Below are 15,621 nucleotides of genomic sequence, written 5' to 3'. Positions count from 1 at the left end.
TGTTTTCCTGATCAATGATATTTGTTCAAAGAGCAGTTTCGGGAGGTCAATGACACATTCTAAACTAAAGAAATTTACTGGAAAACATGATTTGTGTTGACATTTACCTAATACACATTTTGCTCCTGTGGCTTCAATTAAAAAAAAAAAAAATCTGTTAAGAGCTTTACCACATCAGATTATTTATACTCAAAGAAATTAAGCTGAGAATTAAAATTGTAATTAAGGTACTACCATTCAAGGAGATCTTTGATCCTGTATTTTTTACATCAGAAAAAAAAATTAAGTAAAAAATAACATTTTTAAAATCAACATATGCAATAAATATGCTATTTCCTTTATTTTTTTACTCATCATGAGACCCATTGTGCTCAAAATTTCATTTAACAGATAGTATCTCAATAGCACTTTTCTTTATTCTTAACAATTATGAATGTGAAACACTAAGCCTATAAGCAGGAAACCAATGCTATTTTTGCATTTAAAAATTTGTATAAGAAATAATATACAGTATGCTTCTATACTTATATATAATGTATACCATCCTGCCTACAGATAGAGATTCTTGAGTTCTTCAGGAGAGGGAAGAGGAGATTAATTACCTTGAGAAATATGTGTACTTTCTTCTTTCTCATAATGAGAGCTAAGTACAGTTACATTTCTCCTCCACCTGAGCTGCCTTAAAGCTTAATATGAGACTTATAATTCATTCTTACTATGTTGATGTGTTGTTTCTTCTATTCCTATTATAATGACTTAATTTCATGTCTGTTTTTAAAACTGCCTCAAGTCTTTTTCTTGAGGTTTGTACAATATTTTTTATTTGACAAATTAATAAATTAAGGCTCAGAGAGACTATCATTTAACTAAAGCCACACAGCAAGAAGGTGATACAACCAAGATATGTTTTTACCTAAAGTCCCTCTGGAGAGTTGCATATATACATATGTCCCTGTGAGAAATAAAGCCTAAGAAGAACAATTTTTTCACTAAACTACAAATCGTTCCTCTAAATTATAACAAAAAATACATTCTATTTAAATAGCACTTTATAGCTTACAAAATATATTTTTATATATTTTTATATAATTTTATATAGTTATTTTTATAACTACAAAGATAGTTTGATCTTTGTAGTTATTCAGCACTGGGCCCTGTTTGAATTTATAATTATAAAATAGGAAGATTTAGTAAGAGGCAAACAAACCAAAAAATCCTGGGGAGAAAAGTTAAAGCATTCAGGAGATATTTGGCTTGAAGAAAAGACAACTGGGTGTTTCAATTGTCAATATAAAAGATAATTATAAAGCAGGGGATTGAAAGTGGTTTTTCACCTTGCAGTAGACACACTAGAGGGAACAAACTCATATGAAATTCAAATGAGATATTTAGAACATCCTAAAATCAATTTGTTAGCAAACCAGGAACCTAAGAGGAAATACCAAAAACTTAAATAGAGAGATATAACAAGGGTCTATAATAAACATAACTCAATGGGCTAATAGGAGCTATAAAAAAAGAATATTAAATAGTCAAATGAACCTGGATTATTAGGGATACTCAGAAATATTCTGTATAACATTTGCATGGCTTTGGTGAAAGTTAATATAACCCTGGAGTAGGAGATACATCAGCTTAAGCAATGAATCTAGAGAAAGGAGACAATGCTAAAAGGAGTCTCTCCACACTCTGAATCAAAATACTTTAAAATACATTGGCAAAGATTATGCACAAGAAAGAGGGTAAAGCATAATACGATGAAATGAATTTACAGAATTTACTGATAGGAAATTGTGAGAACAGCAATGATACATGATCCCAAATATAAGGATTCTAAAAGTCAGTTGAAATGCAAAACTGTCTAAGCAATTTAAAGAGTTAGGTAACAGAACAGGAATTAATAAGAAGGGAAAGGCAGGCTGAAAAAACAAGGAATCTTAAGAGAGAAAAAAATATATAATTGGTGGTGTTTTAAAAGGATGTATGAATTCTGCACAGATTTGACTGCTTGATGGTAAGAAAATGTTTTTATTATAATGAGAATGTACTATAAAAGCTCTGACGTTGACTGCAGCTTAAAATAGACAACCATCTGGGTTGGATGGTATAGGAAGGGCTATGTTTGGAGAAGTGAAAATAAAAAGAATTCTTGGATCTATTTTAGTGATACGATTCTTTATTAAAATCTCCTGCTACAATTACATTCTTATCAAGTGCTCTTTACATTTTCACTAGTTTTTACTTTTTATGTTAACTGCCACCTTTTTTGGACACAGAGGTGAATGAAGATTCTGTCCCTATAAACTGTGTCATTTGTCCTTATACAATGTCTCTTACTATTCTGTTACAGCTTTATTTTGCTTTGTTTTTAATCAAAAATTCCACTTGGTTCATTCCCTATGTGCTCTTTTCTAATGACCTTCCTTTCACAATTACCCATATGCTGATATTACCCACTCTACCAAGTCCCACCCCTCTCCTGAGCGCCAGGCTCCTACATACAAATGGTTATTCAACACCTCATTAAGGTTTCTAAAAAGCAGCTCAACTATCATGGACTTTTTATTTTGCCTCCTCTTTATGTTTCCTTCCAGGTTTCTTCATCCTTGTACGTGGCACTATCATTCAGTCAGTTTCCCAAAATGCAAATCTCAAAATCATCCTTCAATTTTTCTTTCTCCCACACCTGACACCCAGTTTGTTATCACAACTGTGTCACTTCTATTTTTTTTTTTAATTTACTGCAATAAGAACACGTAACATGAGATCGATCCCTCTGCACAAATGGATAAGTACACAGTAAGTGATATGAAGGTATAGTCATGGAACTAGTTAATGTGAAAGGCATAAAATGAACCCAGGATTATATCGCTCCGATTTAAGAGTTTTACCATTCATACCAAAGAGCAAGCACATCTTAGAGCTTACCGAAGAAACTCTGTAGTCACTCTGGTGTAGCAAGAGCTGTCATTAAGATGGAAATTGAAGAAGTCCATACTAAGTGACAGAAAATAGGATAACTGTGTGAAGAACAACCTGAGTGAAATGCACATGGTAAATGAAAAAGTTTAAGCACAGCCAGAATCAGAATGGAGAATCTTTTTAACTGATTGTAAAGCTATCGCTTTTTTGTCAAGTTTTCTCACACATCATTCCTAAGAAGGAGCCAGCAAATAACATGACTCAGTATACAGCTTGTCCTAACCCAGAGGAGAATGCACTCACTGACTACTTGAGAGTTCCTCAGGTAATTCTTGGCCTTAAAGTGCACCATTCACAGCAACGACCGTGGACCTGGGCTCTTGCCATGGATAAGAACTCAAGTAAGATGTGATCCTCAGCACTTGGAAGGCTTATGGAGTTGTTCATGACAAAGCTCCCAGCACAGGTCTGGTAGGAGCTAAACAGATGTAGTGTGAGACTCACCACCTTATCTCAGCACCAACCTGCAACTGGGTCAAACCTACCATATTGCAATGTCATATATATTTTTGTTAACAGATGGCTGCTTCATAAGAAAAGCAATATTAAAAACCAGAAAAATAAGATAGGCACTGAAAAATTTTACTAGATAAGCATACATTTCAAATATTAAAAGAATTTAAATGAATTAAATACAATTTGTTTAAAAGCTTCAATGTGAGCTTTAGGATTTTTTTTTCTTTTTAGAAGATGTTTATTTTTTAAATGTTTTGTGAAGAATGCTGGATTTGAGAGTCTACCGGGAGATTTGCTTCTTTACAAAATATTCTTCAGTGTTATCTTTGACACAGATCCATACAAAATGACTTCAGGGTTATGCAATTCTAAAACAAAATCTGAACATTTTATCCTCTTTAAAAAAACTGAAAAATCGTAATTGATTTGCTTAAATAGCCCCTATATATAATAACAAAGGCATCTTAATTACTAATTATAATTAGTGCTCTTTAAAATTTGCCTCTTTTAAAATGTTAACTATACATTTAGTTATATAGTAGTCCCCTCTTATCTGTGGTTCTGCTTTCTGGGGTTTCAAGTATCTGCAGTGGAAGCAGATGTTCCTTCTTCTGTCATAGCATCAGGTCAATAGTAGCCTAAAGCTATGTCACAGAGCCTACGTCATTCCCCTGACTTCATCTCATCACATAGGCATTTTGTCATCTCACATCATAACAAGAAGGGTGAGTACAGTATAATAAGATATTTTGAGACAGACCACATTCACATAACTTTTATTATAGTATATTGTTATAATTATTCTTTCCATTATTAGTTGTTAATCTTTACTGAATATATACTGAATCTTTACTGAATATATATATTCAGTACTTTCCACAGTTTAGGCATCCAATGGGGATTGTGGGATGTATCCCCTGTAGATTAGGGGGAACTACTGTACAAGCTTTCAAGCTTTGGCAAGTTTATAAGGAAAACATTAATTTGAATGAAAGGAAATATTGAGACTGTAAACTTTCTCACCACCTGGTAAATGTCAATTTGTACAATAAAATGTTTTCAGAGAAAAAAAGTCACATAGCAGAAATAAATAACCTTAAATATCCATGCACTCCCTATGAATCCTATTGCTGTGCATAGTTACTTGAAAAACTTAATTAGCAATGGCATTCTGTGCTAAAAGCATCTAACACTTTGATTTCATGCTTGTAGTTCAGACATTAGTATTCAAATCAGCCCACGACTTGCACTTTGGTATTTACTGGATGAATACCAATTAAATTGTTCCAAATAATCATTTTCATTTCCTATAGAGTATCTCCCTAAAACCGAATATTCCCATGGAATTTAAGATATCTGAGATGTTGGGAGTTTTACATTTTCTAGGGAGAAATTTTGTGTTTAAAGTAATAATAAATCTAGTTTTTCTATTGTTGCAAGAAAGTTTTCTCACATTCCTGGGCATTGTTTTTGAATCTATGCAAAAAAGTTTACTGAATCATGCCATAAACCATTAATCTGAAGTCAACATACACTGCAATTTAGTAATTCATGAAAAGTGACCACACCTCACCCTAATGCACAAACATGCATTTTCGTTATTTCAAAATAAATGGATGATGAACACTTTTCAGAAGAGGCTCAGGATTTAGATCAGATGGGAGAAGCAAAAGTGAGATAGAAACCCCCCCAAAAAAAAATCAAAGAAAGAAGTAGAATAAAAAAACAAAAATCCTGAAAGATGATGGGAAGAAAAAAGCATGACAGTATGTGTATAGCAATGCTCTCTAGCATTTAATCAATATGGTTCTAAGATCAATATAGGAGATGATAGTTTCAGTAATTTTATTAAATTGTCTGTTCTCACAAATTCTAACATTAAAGGAAGAAAAATTCTCAAGACATAAATTCAGAAGTTATAGGGAGACAAAATTAACAGCCAAAATTTGATTTATATGGAAGTTCTTATATATGTGGTGTGTGTATGCAATTTATAAAAATTATTTCAAAGAGTATTTCTCTTCAATTAAATTTGTAGAAGTTTTACTACCCAGTTATATTTCTTTGGCAGAAACAACAGCCCTAGAATGTCTTCACAGATTACACTGAGAGTGTATAACTCACACCAAAGTTAACTGTGGGAAGAAGGTATTTAAAGGAACAGTCTCAAAATATATGGTTTGAGTATACTTAATTTACAATATATTTAAGTACCTCCAGTTGATAAGATATTGTTTGGGAATTCTGACCCCCAAATGTTACTGTGTATCAACTACAAATATTTGTGAAGCATCTTATATATCCAACCAAGAGATGCGGGGCATAAAATGGTGAGGAAGGAAAACTGACTCTTTGTTCTTATATATCATGAATATCTACCAAGAAGCCCTGATAATTAAAGAAACATTGTACATTTATAATTTTTTCCAACACTGAGAAGCATAAAGGTTGGGCATCTCCCATAATTCAGATGACCTTCAAGAAAACTTCAGGGCAGAGCTTCAACTTAAAAGTTGAGACTCAAAAAAAAGTTGGGACTCAAAGAGTAAATAGTAGATAAAGGTGAAGAATTTGGATTTTTAAAAAACTTAATATGAGAATCACTTTTTTAAGGGAAGGATTTAATTATGCAAATTATATTGAATATGATCTTTACATCTGATATTTTGTGTTAAATTTTGTTGTCTCTTTTTACATTCCTTAATTTTTGTGACTGTTCTGTTTGTTTTCAAAAAGTATGCATATTCATTCTGAATATTTAAACCATAGAAGAAAGTATGCGGAAGACAGCTGAAAACATGATACACAATTCTATATCCATAAATAATCACTTGAATATATTCCCAACCTCTGCAGATATACAGAAAGAGAGATGGATGAACAGGTAAATGGAGGAAGTAATTTAAACAGATAATAATCATGAGTATATCATAATTTTAACTAAATGTATTGTATATGTGTTTGCTAAAATTTAAAAAGAGAAACAAGGATTAGAAACTTGCTGAATTTGAGGCAATTTATTATTCACACAAAAGAGATAGCAATGGCTAAAGTATTCTTCCATCCTTAATCAAAAAAATCTAAAAAGTAAGAGTTGGTCATCCTAATGTCTTACTAAACTATAATTCTACTTCAAACAGTAATTTAAAAATTCACAATAATAGAAATGAGAAAATTAACATAATTCTTTTATTTTTTTAGTTTATTATTACTGCTAATGACTTCTAGAACATCATACAAATAATATTACAGTGGTTAAGCATGTGGGCTCTGGCACCAATTTGCCTACGCCCAGATCTGAGCTCTGCTTCTTAATAGTGTAGACCTATGATAATCTAAGGTTTATCTTTTTATTTGACCTTTCTGTGCCTCTGTTTATCTGTAACATGAGAATTGCTGTGGCATGACCACTTTGGCTTTCTCTCACCCCTTCACCCCACCTTCTAATTGAAAACCTCCCTTGGCTAGGTACCTATATCATAGAAATTAAAAATGGTGTCTCTGCCTCTGCCTGGATAAGCCTTCAACTGCACTTCTGATAAAACTCAGTGTGAAGATGGGGTTTCCCAGAGAAAGATCCAAGGTGTTGTTACTGCATAAACCACAGATTCTCATAAGCTATATATTTTTCCTTTTCCTTTATCTTTTTTTTTCTTATTCCTATTAAGTACGTACTTAATAATATGTAGGTAGCATACTTTCTAAGTTCTTGTATGTCTGAAAATAACTATACATTACCCTCATAACTCAATGATGGTTTAAATTCTAACTGCCTAACATCTGGCTTCCCACTTACACAAAATTTAGTTGGGACAAAGAGTTTTCCATATGTTCTAGTGTAATACAAACCTGAGGGCTGTTTCCAGATCTTCAGACAAACACACTTTCTGTCATTCATTTGTAATAAAGCAAAACAAATGTGACCAAACAAAACTAGTAACCAAATACCATGATGGTGATAACATCATGAGATCATGGTTTAATACTTCCTCCAAATTTCAGTTCTTACTTTTTCACTGTCCACTTCCTGTCACACGGCTATTTGCCTTAAGAGTTAAATCAGTAAACAGAGTTTAAGAACTTCGGCGTCGAGCATTAAAATAAGTGTTAATCAAAGATGCACAAGAAAATCCCAAATACTTTTTGAATTAAGCATTTTAACTAGGTCATGTTTTTAAACAATAAATGGATTTATTTTCTCCTGAAATGAGAATGAGGAGGTAAACTGAATTTCTTACATTGGACTAAAACATGAAATACCCATTTACATAATACAGATCTTGATGTTATAGCTCCATGAAATAATTCGAAAATATCTAAACATACATATTCAAATAAAAAATTAAAGTTTGAAACAAAGTAGGTGCAAAATAAGCCTACTAGTGTAAAATTAGAAACACCAAATGTATTACAAATTAGAGTACTTATTATTGGTTAGAATATGTTGATAATTAAGCTAAAGTCATGCACTTAATTCCCGATGTACCAGTTTCCTCTGCTTTGTTACAGAGACACAGGCTGAATCACAATTCCCAGCTGTCTTGGAAGTGTGCATTATTGATCAAGAGGGGTACACAGCGGACGTGGGGAAAGATTAGTCCAAATTCCATTACAATAACAGGAAAAACAATTCTGAGCACATTCCCTACAGAGAGTGGGTCAGCAGCTTAATGTTATCTCAGTTTGGCATGTGTCTTTTGTAGACAGATGCTTAATGATAGTTCTTTGTAATGTTAATAATGATGAAAAGAAGATACATTTTAAAACTATATAGCAGCTTTCCAAAACAGGTAATTTTAAGATTGTGAGATTCATGAACAACACATCCAGTTCATCAAATATTAGCTCCTGAATCTTTGGGGGCTTAAATTGTATGTATTAAAAATTCTGATTTGGAAAAGCACTGACAGTCTTGCTCTATGACATAATGTAACCACAATTAATTAAGACTAATCCCACAACAATGTAAAAAAATTATATATATGTCTGTATATTTGTATAGTATAAAGCGCTAAAGGTATCAGAGAGAGGGGAAATGCTACCATTACTTTTAACTTAGTGAAGCTAACTAGAGGAAATAAATATTAGAAATATGTAGACAGTACAAAAAACCTGAATACATTACAATGGAGGAAAATGTTTTCTCATATTTCCCATTAAATATATTTTCAGGCATCTCGGTTCACTTTTATATTATTATTAATAAGTTACTATGCTTAGATATTTTAGAGCAAATTAGTTTTTGTGCAGTCACATAATTTAATCCTCTTATATACAGAGGACATTTGAGGCAGAAAAAAAAATGAAATTTTTGGAGTGTTCATACCAAGTGTCATATCTTCTGATAGACATTGTATAAACATATCTAATTTAGTCTTCATCAAAAAAAAGTACAACAAAAATTTTATAGGGTGATTAATGTTATCCTCATTTAATAATGTGGCAAATAGAGCTAGGTAAATTCAGTGAGTTGCTACGGGCTCCAAACTAGCATAAACCTGAGTTTTAAACAAATGAAATGCATTTGGACTTTTATGACTTATCAGTGCCAAAGATTGCTTATTGTTCAACAGTATCCAGTTTTTCTGTTTTCCATGATAGTACAATATTCAGCTGGGTATACTGTTTTGCAGCTAGACCAGATTTCTGTAGACTCCCTTTCAGCTATGTGTGGATATATGACCAAATTCTGGCCTATTTTATGCATGTAATTTCTGGGTTGTGCCTTATCTTCTCCCTTCCTACAGGCTGGAGTTAGAATATAATGGCAAGAGCTGGGTAGCCATCTTGAGCCACGTTATGGAAACTATGTTTTGGGAATGGCAGAAAACAAGTTATAAGGAAATTTAGTCTCCAGCAATATTAAGTTGATATAACCTTCTTGGACAGACTATTTAAACATTTCCATTTGTTTAAGTTGCTGAACCTTTATGTATATTTGTATTTTACAGTGTGTGTGGTGTAACTCTTTGCTAAAACAGCTGTGTGTTATAACTAATATAACATTGTTTATATTTTTCTTGTAGATAACTACACTTTTGATGGTGAATTAAAAAAAAGACTTATTCTACCCTAAGATGATGGTCATAAATTATGAAAACATTTTGCTTGGTGTGCTAGAGAAAAATATACAAAGAAATCAAACTTCAGTTTCTCCATTCTAGATATTATAATTCAAAAACATATTAATGTAAATGTATTAATGAAAATGTATTGATGCACATGTGATTAAAAACAGTAACATTGTACATTTAAAATGTACGTGATTAAAACCAATAACACGTGGGCACCTGAGTGGCTCAGTCAGTTAAGCGTCTGCCTTTGACTCAGGTCATGATCCCAGGGTCCTGGGATTGAGCCTTGTATCAGGCTCCCTGCTCAGCGGGGAACCTGCTTCTCCCTCTCCCGCTCCCCCTACTTGTGTGCTCTGTCAAATAAATAAACAAAATCTTTAAAAAAATAAATAAAATAAAATAAAACCAATAACACACAAGAACAACAACAAAAGCAACTCCAACTGCAGATAAAATAAAAAGTGAAGCACAAATAATTTAAATGATAAATAAACTGCATAATAGCAATTTCATATATATCATGAAAACCCATTATCTAGCACTACTGCATCCCTTGGCATAAGAAAGTGGCAAAATCTGTCTAGTTGCTTCTTTCGAAAATAAAAACTACTGAAGAAATAGACAAATAGGCAGAAAGTAAGAGCAAATGGAGAGCCCACCCTACGTGATTCACTGTAATGAGGATGCCTCCAAAACTAAAGTGAACTAAGTGTTATCATATAAAAATAACTTGTCCTTATTTCAGCATTAATATTTCTTTTTTTAAAAGATTTTATTTATTTCTTTGAGAGAGAGAGAGAGCATGAGCAGGGAAAGGGGCAGAGGGAGAAGCAGACTCCCCACTGAGCAAGGAGCCCAACGAGGGGCCCGATCCCAGGACCCCAGGTCATGACCTGAGTCGAAGGCAGATGCTTAAATGACTGAGCCATCCAGGTGCCCCTCAGCATTAATATTTCAATTACCTCTTTACTAAATATACTTTAACAGACTCTAATAATATTTTAAAAATCATTCATTTCACTCTTTGTAATTTTCCAGCATTTGAAATATTAGCAAGTACATGGGTATACAAGAGATTTTAATTTGGAGTATTTTTCTATAAATAAAATGAAAAAACTCCTAAACTATTCATATAATATCATTATCTTAAAATTAAGAATGTTTAGTGACTTTAGAAGGGAAGTCATTACTTTTAATATTTTATATTTAGGCAGCTAGGTGTTTACTAGGTGAACAATAAAAAAATTTTGTGAGCAGTAAAAAAGATTTAAATGATAAGATGGCTTTGTGTCAATTTTAGAGAGATATTTTATATTTAAAGACATTTAATATTTTAAAATACGTTTATTTTTTAAGATATAAAGTATGTAATAAAACCTATTTTCAATACACTTAATAGGGATATTAACTACAAACTACTGACACAAAGTAGTTGCTATACCTACATATCTCAACCTATGTTTATATATATCTATCTATAGCTCTATTTATATCTAATTCAGTTGTACTAGTATATGGGGCATTCTTCTTATTTTGTACTTCCTAATTAACTTTTTCTCTTTCTTGATAGGTCAAATCCAGGACAGAGCACAATTACACATAATATCTAAGACTCCTGCAAAACAGATATATTATTCTATCTCATTTTTTGATTTTTCACATTTTTTCCTCCTCTTAAGGATCTACGTGAATCCATATGTGCAGTGCAACATTTCCCACTGGATTACTTTATAACCATCAAAGTGAGACTTTCCAGAAGAAATAACTGTTTTCTATAATAAAGCAAAGTACCAAGTCCTGCGTTGCTTTGCCAGGAGATCTGCCCTTGCTTTCTGCCTGACTGCACAGTAAAACATCATGGAGAGAAGGCATGGACAGAGACAGTGATGGGCAATGACAGTTTTCTCAATAGTGTTTCTGCTCTGAAGATTGTAGAAATATAAGGGCACCTCCATGTCAGCAGTTTGAAAGAAAATTTCTTGTTTGACAATTGTGGCATGCAGTACAAATTCTTTTGATTTGGTTGTTTACAACACTTGGGAAAATGTCAAAGTTGCAGTAAATATCAATACCAAATGATAGATGCACCTTCTTGTTTTTTCTGTAAGACTGAAGGAGAGATTTCACTTTTATTCCTATAGGTCCCTTACATTTATAGTGAGTATTTCTCTATTTTAGCCAACTCAATTAAAATAATGTGTATTTAGAAACTATAATTAAATGAAACAATAAAAATAATGATATGTACAATCTTACCAGGTGAAGATAAGGCATAGTAATGTAGATATTAAAATCAAAACTTGATTAAACATTGCAGATTGTGTACGCTGAATGGCTCTGTGCAGATCATTCTAAAATAAAACCAAAAAGCATATTTTAATTTTGAAAATACTACATATCCCTGAGTTTCACTACATTTATTACTGTGTATTATATTTCAACTATCTTGTGCACACTCGATGCATATACTTTAAATGGATATAGCAACATATTTCCATTTTTGCCTAGGTCTAAATATACTTTACCTTAGCATTCATATTACAAAAATGACACTATGGGGGACCACCAAAGCCCCAAATTTCAGTTTACTCCCCCTTATCAACATTTATAGAGATGTTGCACTGACTCCCAAAAAGCTCTCCACAGTAAGCAATGTCTATAATGGAAAATTCTAATTTTAAGAGTAATAGCTAGGTCAGGCTACAATCACATCTCATTCTCTGAATCAGGAAAAATGACATGAAATATGCCAGGCAATCTATCATGAACAGAAAAAACTAAACAGCCAATGAACAAAATTTTTTAAGTTTAATTTCATTAATATAAAGATAAAGGTGAATTAAAGATATAATTTCTATCTTTCCAATTGAAAAATGTTAAAAAATAATAATATCCAATATTGTTTAAAATGCAAAAGAGTGAGCACTCACAAATGGTTGATATTGCCCATGCAATTTGTTATAAAATTTCTTGAAGGTGATTTGGTAACACAAGTCAAAGCCATGTCCTTTTTATTTCATGCATTCATTAATTAATTTAATGAGTACGTACTCAATAACATAACTTCTAAAAACTGACCACATGAAAATCATGAGATAAAAATTAATATTTATGTTAATTTTTATTACAAAATTACAATACTTATATGAAATAATGAATGTTCATTACTACTAAAATATGCAATACAAAATGATTAAACAAAGTCATCAAAACTATACAATAGATTTAGATGCAGCTATTAAAAATGATTAGAACACATATGAAATTGAGCACTACAAAAACAAAATTCAAATTATAACATTGAACATACAATGTAATTTCATATATGATATGTGTGCATTCTTTTCAGAGAAAATATTACAAGAATATAAGTTATGACTAGTATTTAGTCTGTGGTACATTCATAGGTTTTCATAATTTATAGTTTTCTGTTCATCTCAAATATTTTATAATAAACTTTTAACTGTCTTGAAGTCAGCGTTGCATGAAATAAATCACTTCACCAATATAAAATCTCAACAAGCCACTATTTTCTCTTCCTCTACCATATATTTAACCAAACTGTTAAGAAAACAAAAATCTAAGTTGATTAGAAGTTCACCTCTCATCCCTTACTTTCTTTTTGACAGAGGTGTTAATGAGCAGAAAAATAAATAAACATTTCTCCAACCAGTGAAAGGAGAAGTAAAATATAGAAACACAATGGAAAATGAATCCTAAATTAATATTGCAAAGCACTACTTTCACTCTCAGTGATTGACTAATGATTCCTCCCTTGGTTAGGTTATTTTTTTCCACCAACTAATAACACAAATTAGTGAAAAGAGGGTTATTTTTTCCCGGTGTATTTTTTTCTTTTGCAATTTAGGCAATCCATATTTAGTGAAATAGTATTTTTGGGGGGAATAGTGAAGACAGCCCAACATTTCATCAAATCATTCCACAGGTCATACTCCCCTATCATTTGGACATGTATTTTCATGAGATTCCAGTGGTTATTTAAAATAAATGTTTAGAAACATTCATTTGGTTGTGAATACTCAAATGCTATCCAAATATACCTTTGGCTAAAATTTTTGTGTTCCATTTCTGTTCAAAAACATTTAAAAGGAAAACAAGTTTGCTTCCAAGCAAATTTAATTTCAATGTAGTAAAATTAACAGTATTGAGCCCTTACTACATTTATGCCAGATACAATATTTTACACACACACACACACACACATCTATATGTTATACATGTATGTAATTTCGTTTAATTTTTATAACAAGTCTGTAGGGTAACTACTTTAGTTCTCTTCTGAAGACAAGTAACCAAAGCTATTGGTAGCTCTGGCTTGGTGATATTTAGAAAATCTGGGAGGAGGGGCACCTGGGTGGCTCAGTCAGCTAAGCATCTGCTTTTGGCTCAGGTCATGATCCCAGATTCCTGGGATCGAGCCCTCATTCAGTAGGGATCCTGCTTCTCCATCTCCCTCAGTCCCCCAGCTTGTGCTCTCTCTCACTCTATCTCAAATAAATAAATAAAATCTTTTAAAAAAAAGTCTGGGAAGAGAGGAAAAGATGATGGAGGAGTAGCAGACCCTATTCCAACTGGTCCCCAGAATTGAGCTGGATATCTACCAGACCACTCTGAACACCCACGAAATCAGCCTGAGATGTAAGAAGATATATCTGGATCTCCACAAACAGAATATCGCAGGCGGTTGGTTTCCAGGTATGAAGCAGGGAACTGTGATTCCGCGGGCACATATCTGAAGATAAACAGGAGGGGGAGAGAGCCGTGGGGATCCTACACCACCGGTAAGCAATAGTCTCCCATGCTGGGGACAGGGCACAGACTAGCAGCAGACCAGTAGCGGTGGGGAAAGGAGTTTAGGGCAGCCCCCCAGACAGAAGCCCAGAGCATCAGGGCTCCACATGCGAACTGGGGGCGGCTGGCGGTTTTAGAAGCACAAAGGACAGAGACGTGCCCTGACCTGGAGGCGAGCACTAGGAGCCCTGCTGAGGGGTGTACAACCCAGGATACTGCACTTTATAGCAGCACAGACAGAAATGGAGATAGTGTGGCCTGGAGAGCTCACTGAAGAACAGACTGCGATCTCTCTGTTCTGAGGCAGAGGGTTGAAAATGATCTCTTATGCTCTGACTCTCGGAAGAGATGCAGAAAGCTGCCAGGGAAAGCCGCCAGAGAATAAAAGCCCCCAAAACCGGTTTTCACTGAGCCCATCTCCCCCCCCCCCACATGGGGCAGGGCAACTCTGCCCAAACAGGGTTGCCCGAGTAACAGCATGGCAGGTCCCTCCCCTAGAAGACAGGCTGGGAGAACAAGAGGCAAACAACCCTAAGGTCCCTATAAAACAGGTGCATCTGGCTTGGGTTGTGGTCAATAATTTGGACTCTGTACATTCCCTCAACCACCCCTCAACAGAATGACTAGGAGGAGGAAGCCCCAAAATAGGAAAGACTCAGAGACTGTGACTTCTGCCACGGATTTACAAATGGATATAGATATAACCAAGATGTCGGAAATGGAATTCAGGGTAACAGTTATGAAGACAATAGCTAGAATGGAGAAATCGATTAATGGCAACATAGAGTCTCTAAGGGCAGAAATGAAAGCTGAAGTGGCAGAAATTAAAAATGCTATCAATGAGATCCAATCTAATCTAGATAATCTAACAGCTAGGGTAAGCGAGGCAGAAGAACGAATTAATGATCTAGAAGACCAATTGATAGAAAAGAAGGATAAAGAGGAGGCCATGAAGAAACAACTCAAAATCCATGAACAAAATCAGAGAAATAAGTGACACCATGAAACGTTATAATGTCAGAATTATTGTGATATCTAAGAGGGTGGAGAGAGAGAGAGGACTAGAAGATATATTTGAGCAAATTGTAGCTGAGAACTTTCCTAATCTGGGGAATAAAGCAAACATTCGTGTCTTAGAGGCAGAGAGGACCCCTCCCAAGATAAGGAAAACAGGCCACTGCCCCGGCATGTAATAGTAAAACTCAAATCTTAGAACCAAGGAAACCATCTTAAGGGCAGTTAGGGGGAAGAGATTCCTTACGTACAGAGGGAGGAACATCAGACCTATCCACAGAGA

General features: G+C 33.7%; 1 protein-coding gene across 5 annotated transcripts in view; it reads right to left on the bottom strand.

Annotated features, from left to right (window-relative positions):
* The window catches only part of KCNT2 (potassium sodium-activated channel subfamily T member 2), a 375,975-nt gene that overhangs the window by 212,119 nt on the left and 148,235 nt on the right, over positions 1 to 15,621 (bottom strand). For all 5 annotated transcript variants that reach the window (XM_078078345.1, XM_078078342.1, XM_036084475.2 and 2 more), the window contains exon 8: positions 11,769 to 11,863. In XM_078078345.1, coding sequence (XP_077934471.1) covers positions 11,769 to 11,863 — 95 coding nt within the window. The remainder of the gene's footprint in view (positions 1 to 11,768; positions 11,864 to 15,621) is intronic.

This window comes from Halichoerus grypus, chromosome 7 (genome assembly GCF_964656455.1).
Source record: "Halichoerus grypus chromosome 7, mHalGry1.hap1.1, whole genome shotgun sequence".
Lineage (NCBI taxonomy): Eukaryota > Metazoa > Chordata > Mammalia > Carnivora > Phocidae > Halichoerus > Halichoerus grypus.
The sequence above is the reverse complement of the archived record's forward strand: the minus strand, read 5'-3'. Positions and strand labels throughout refer to the sequence as shown.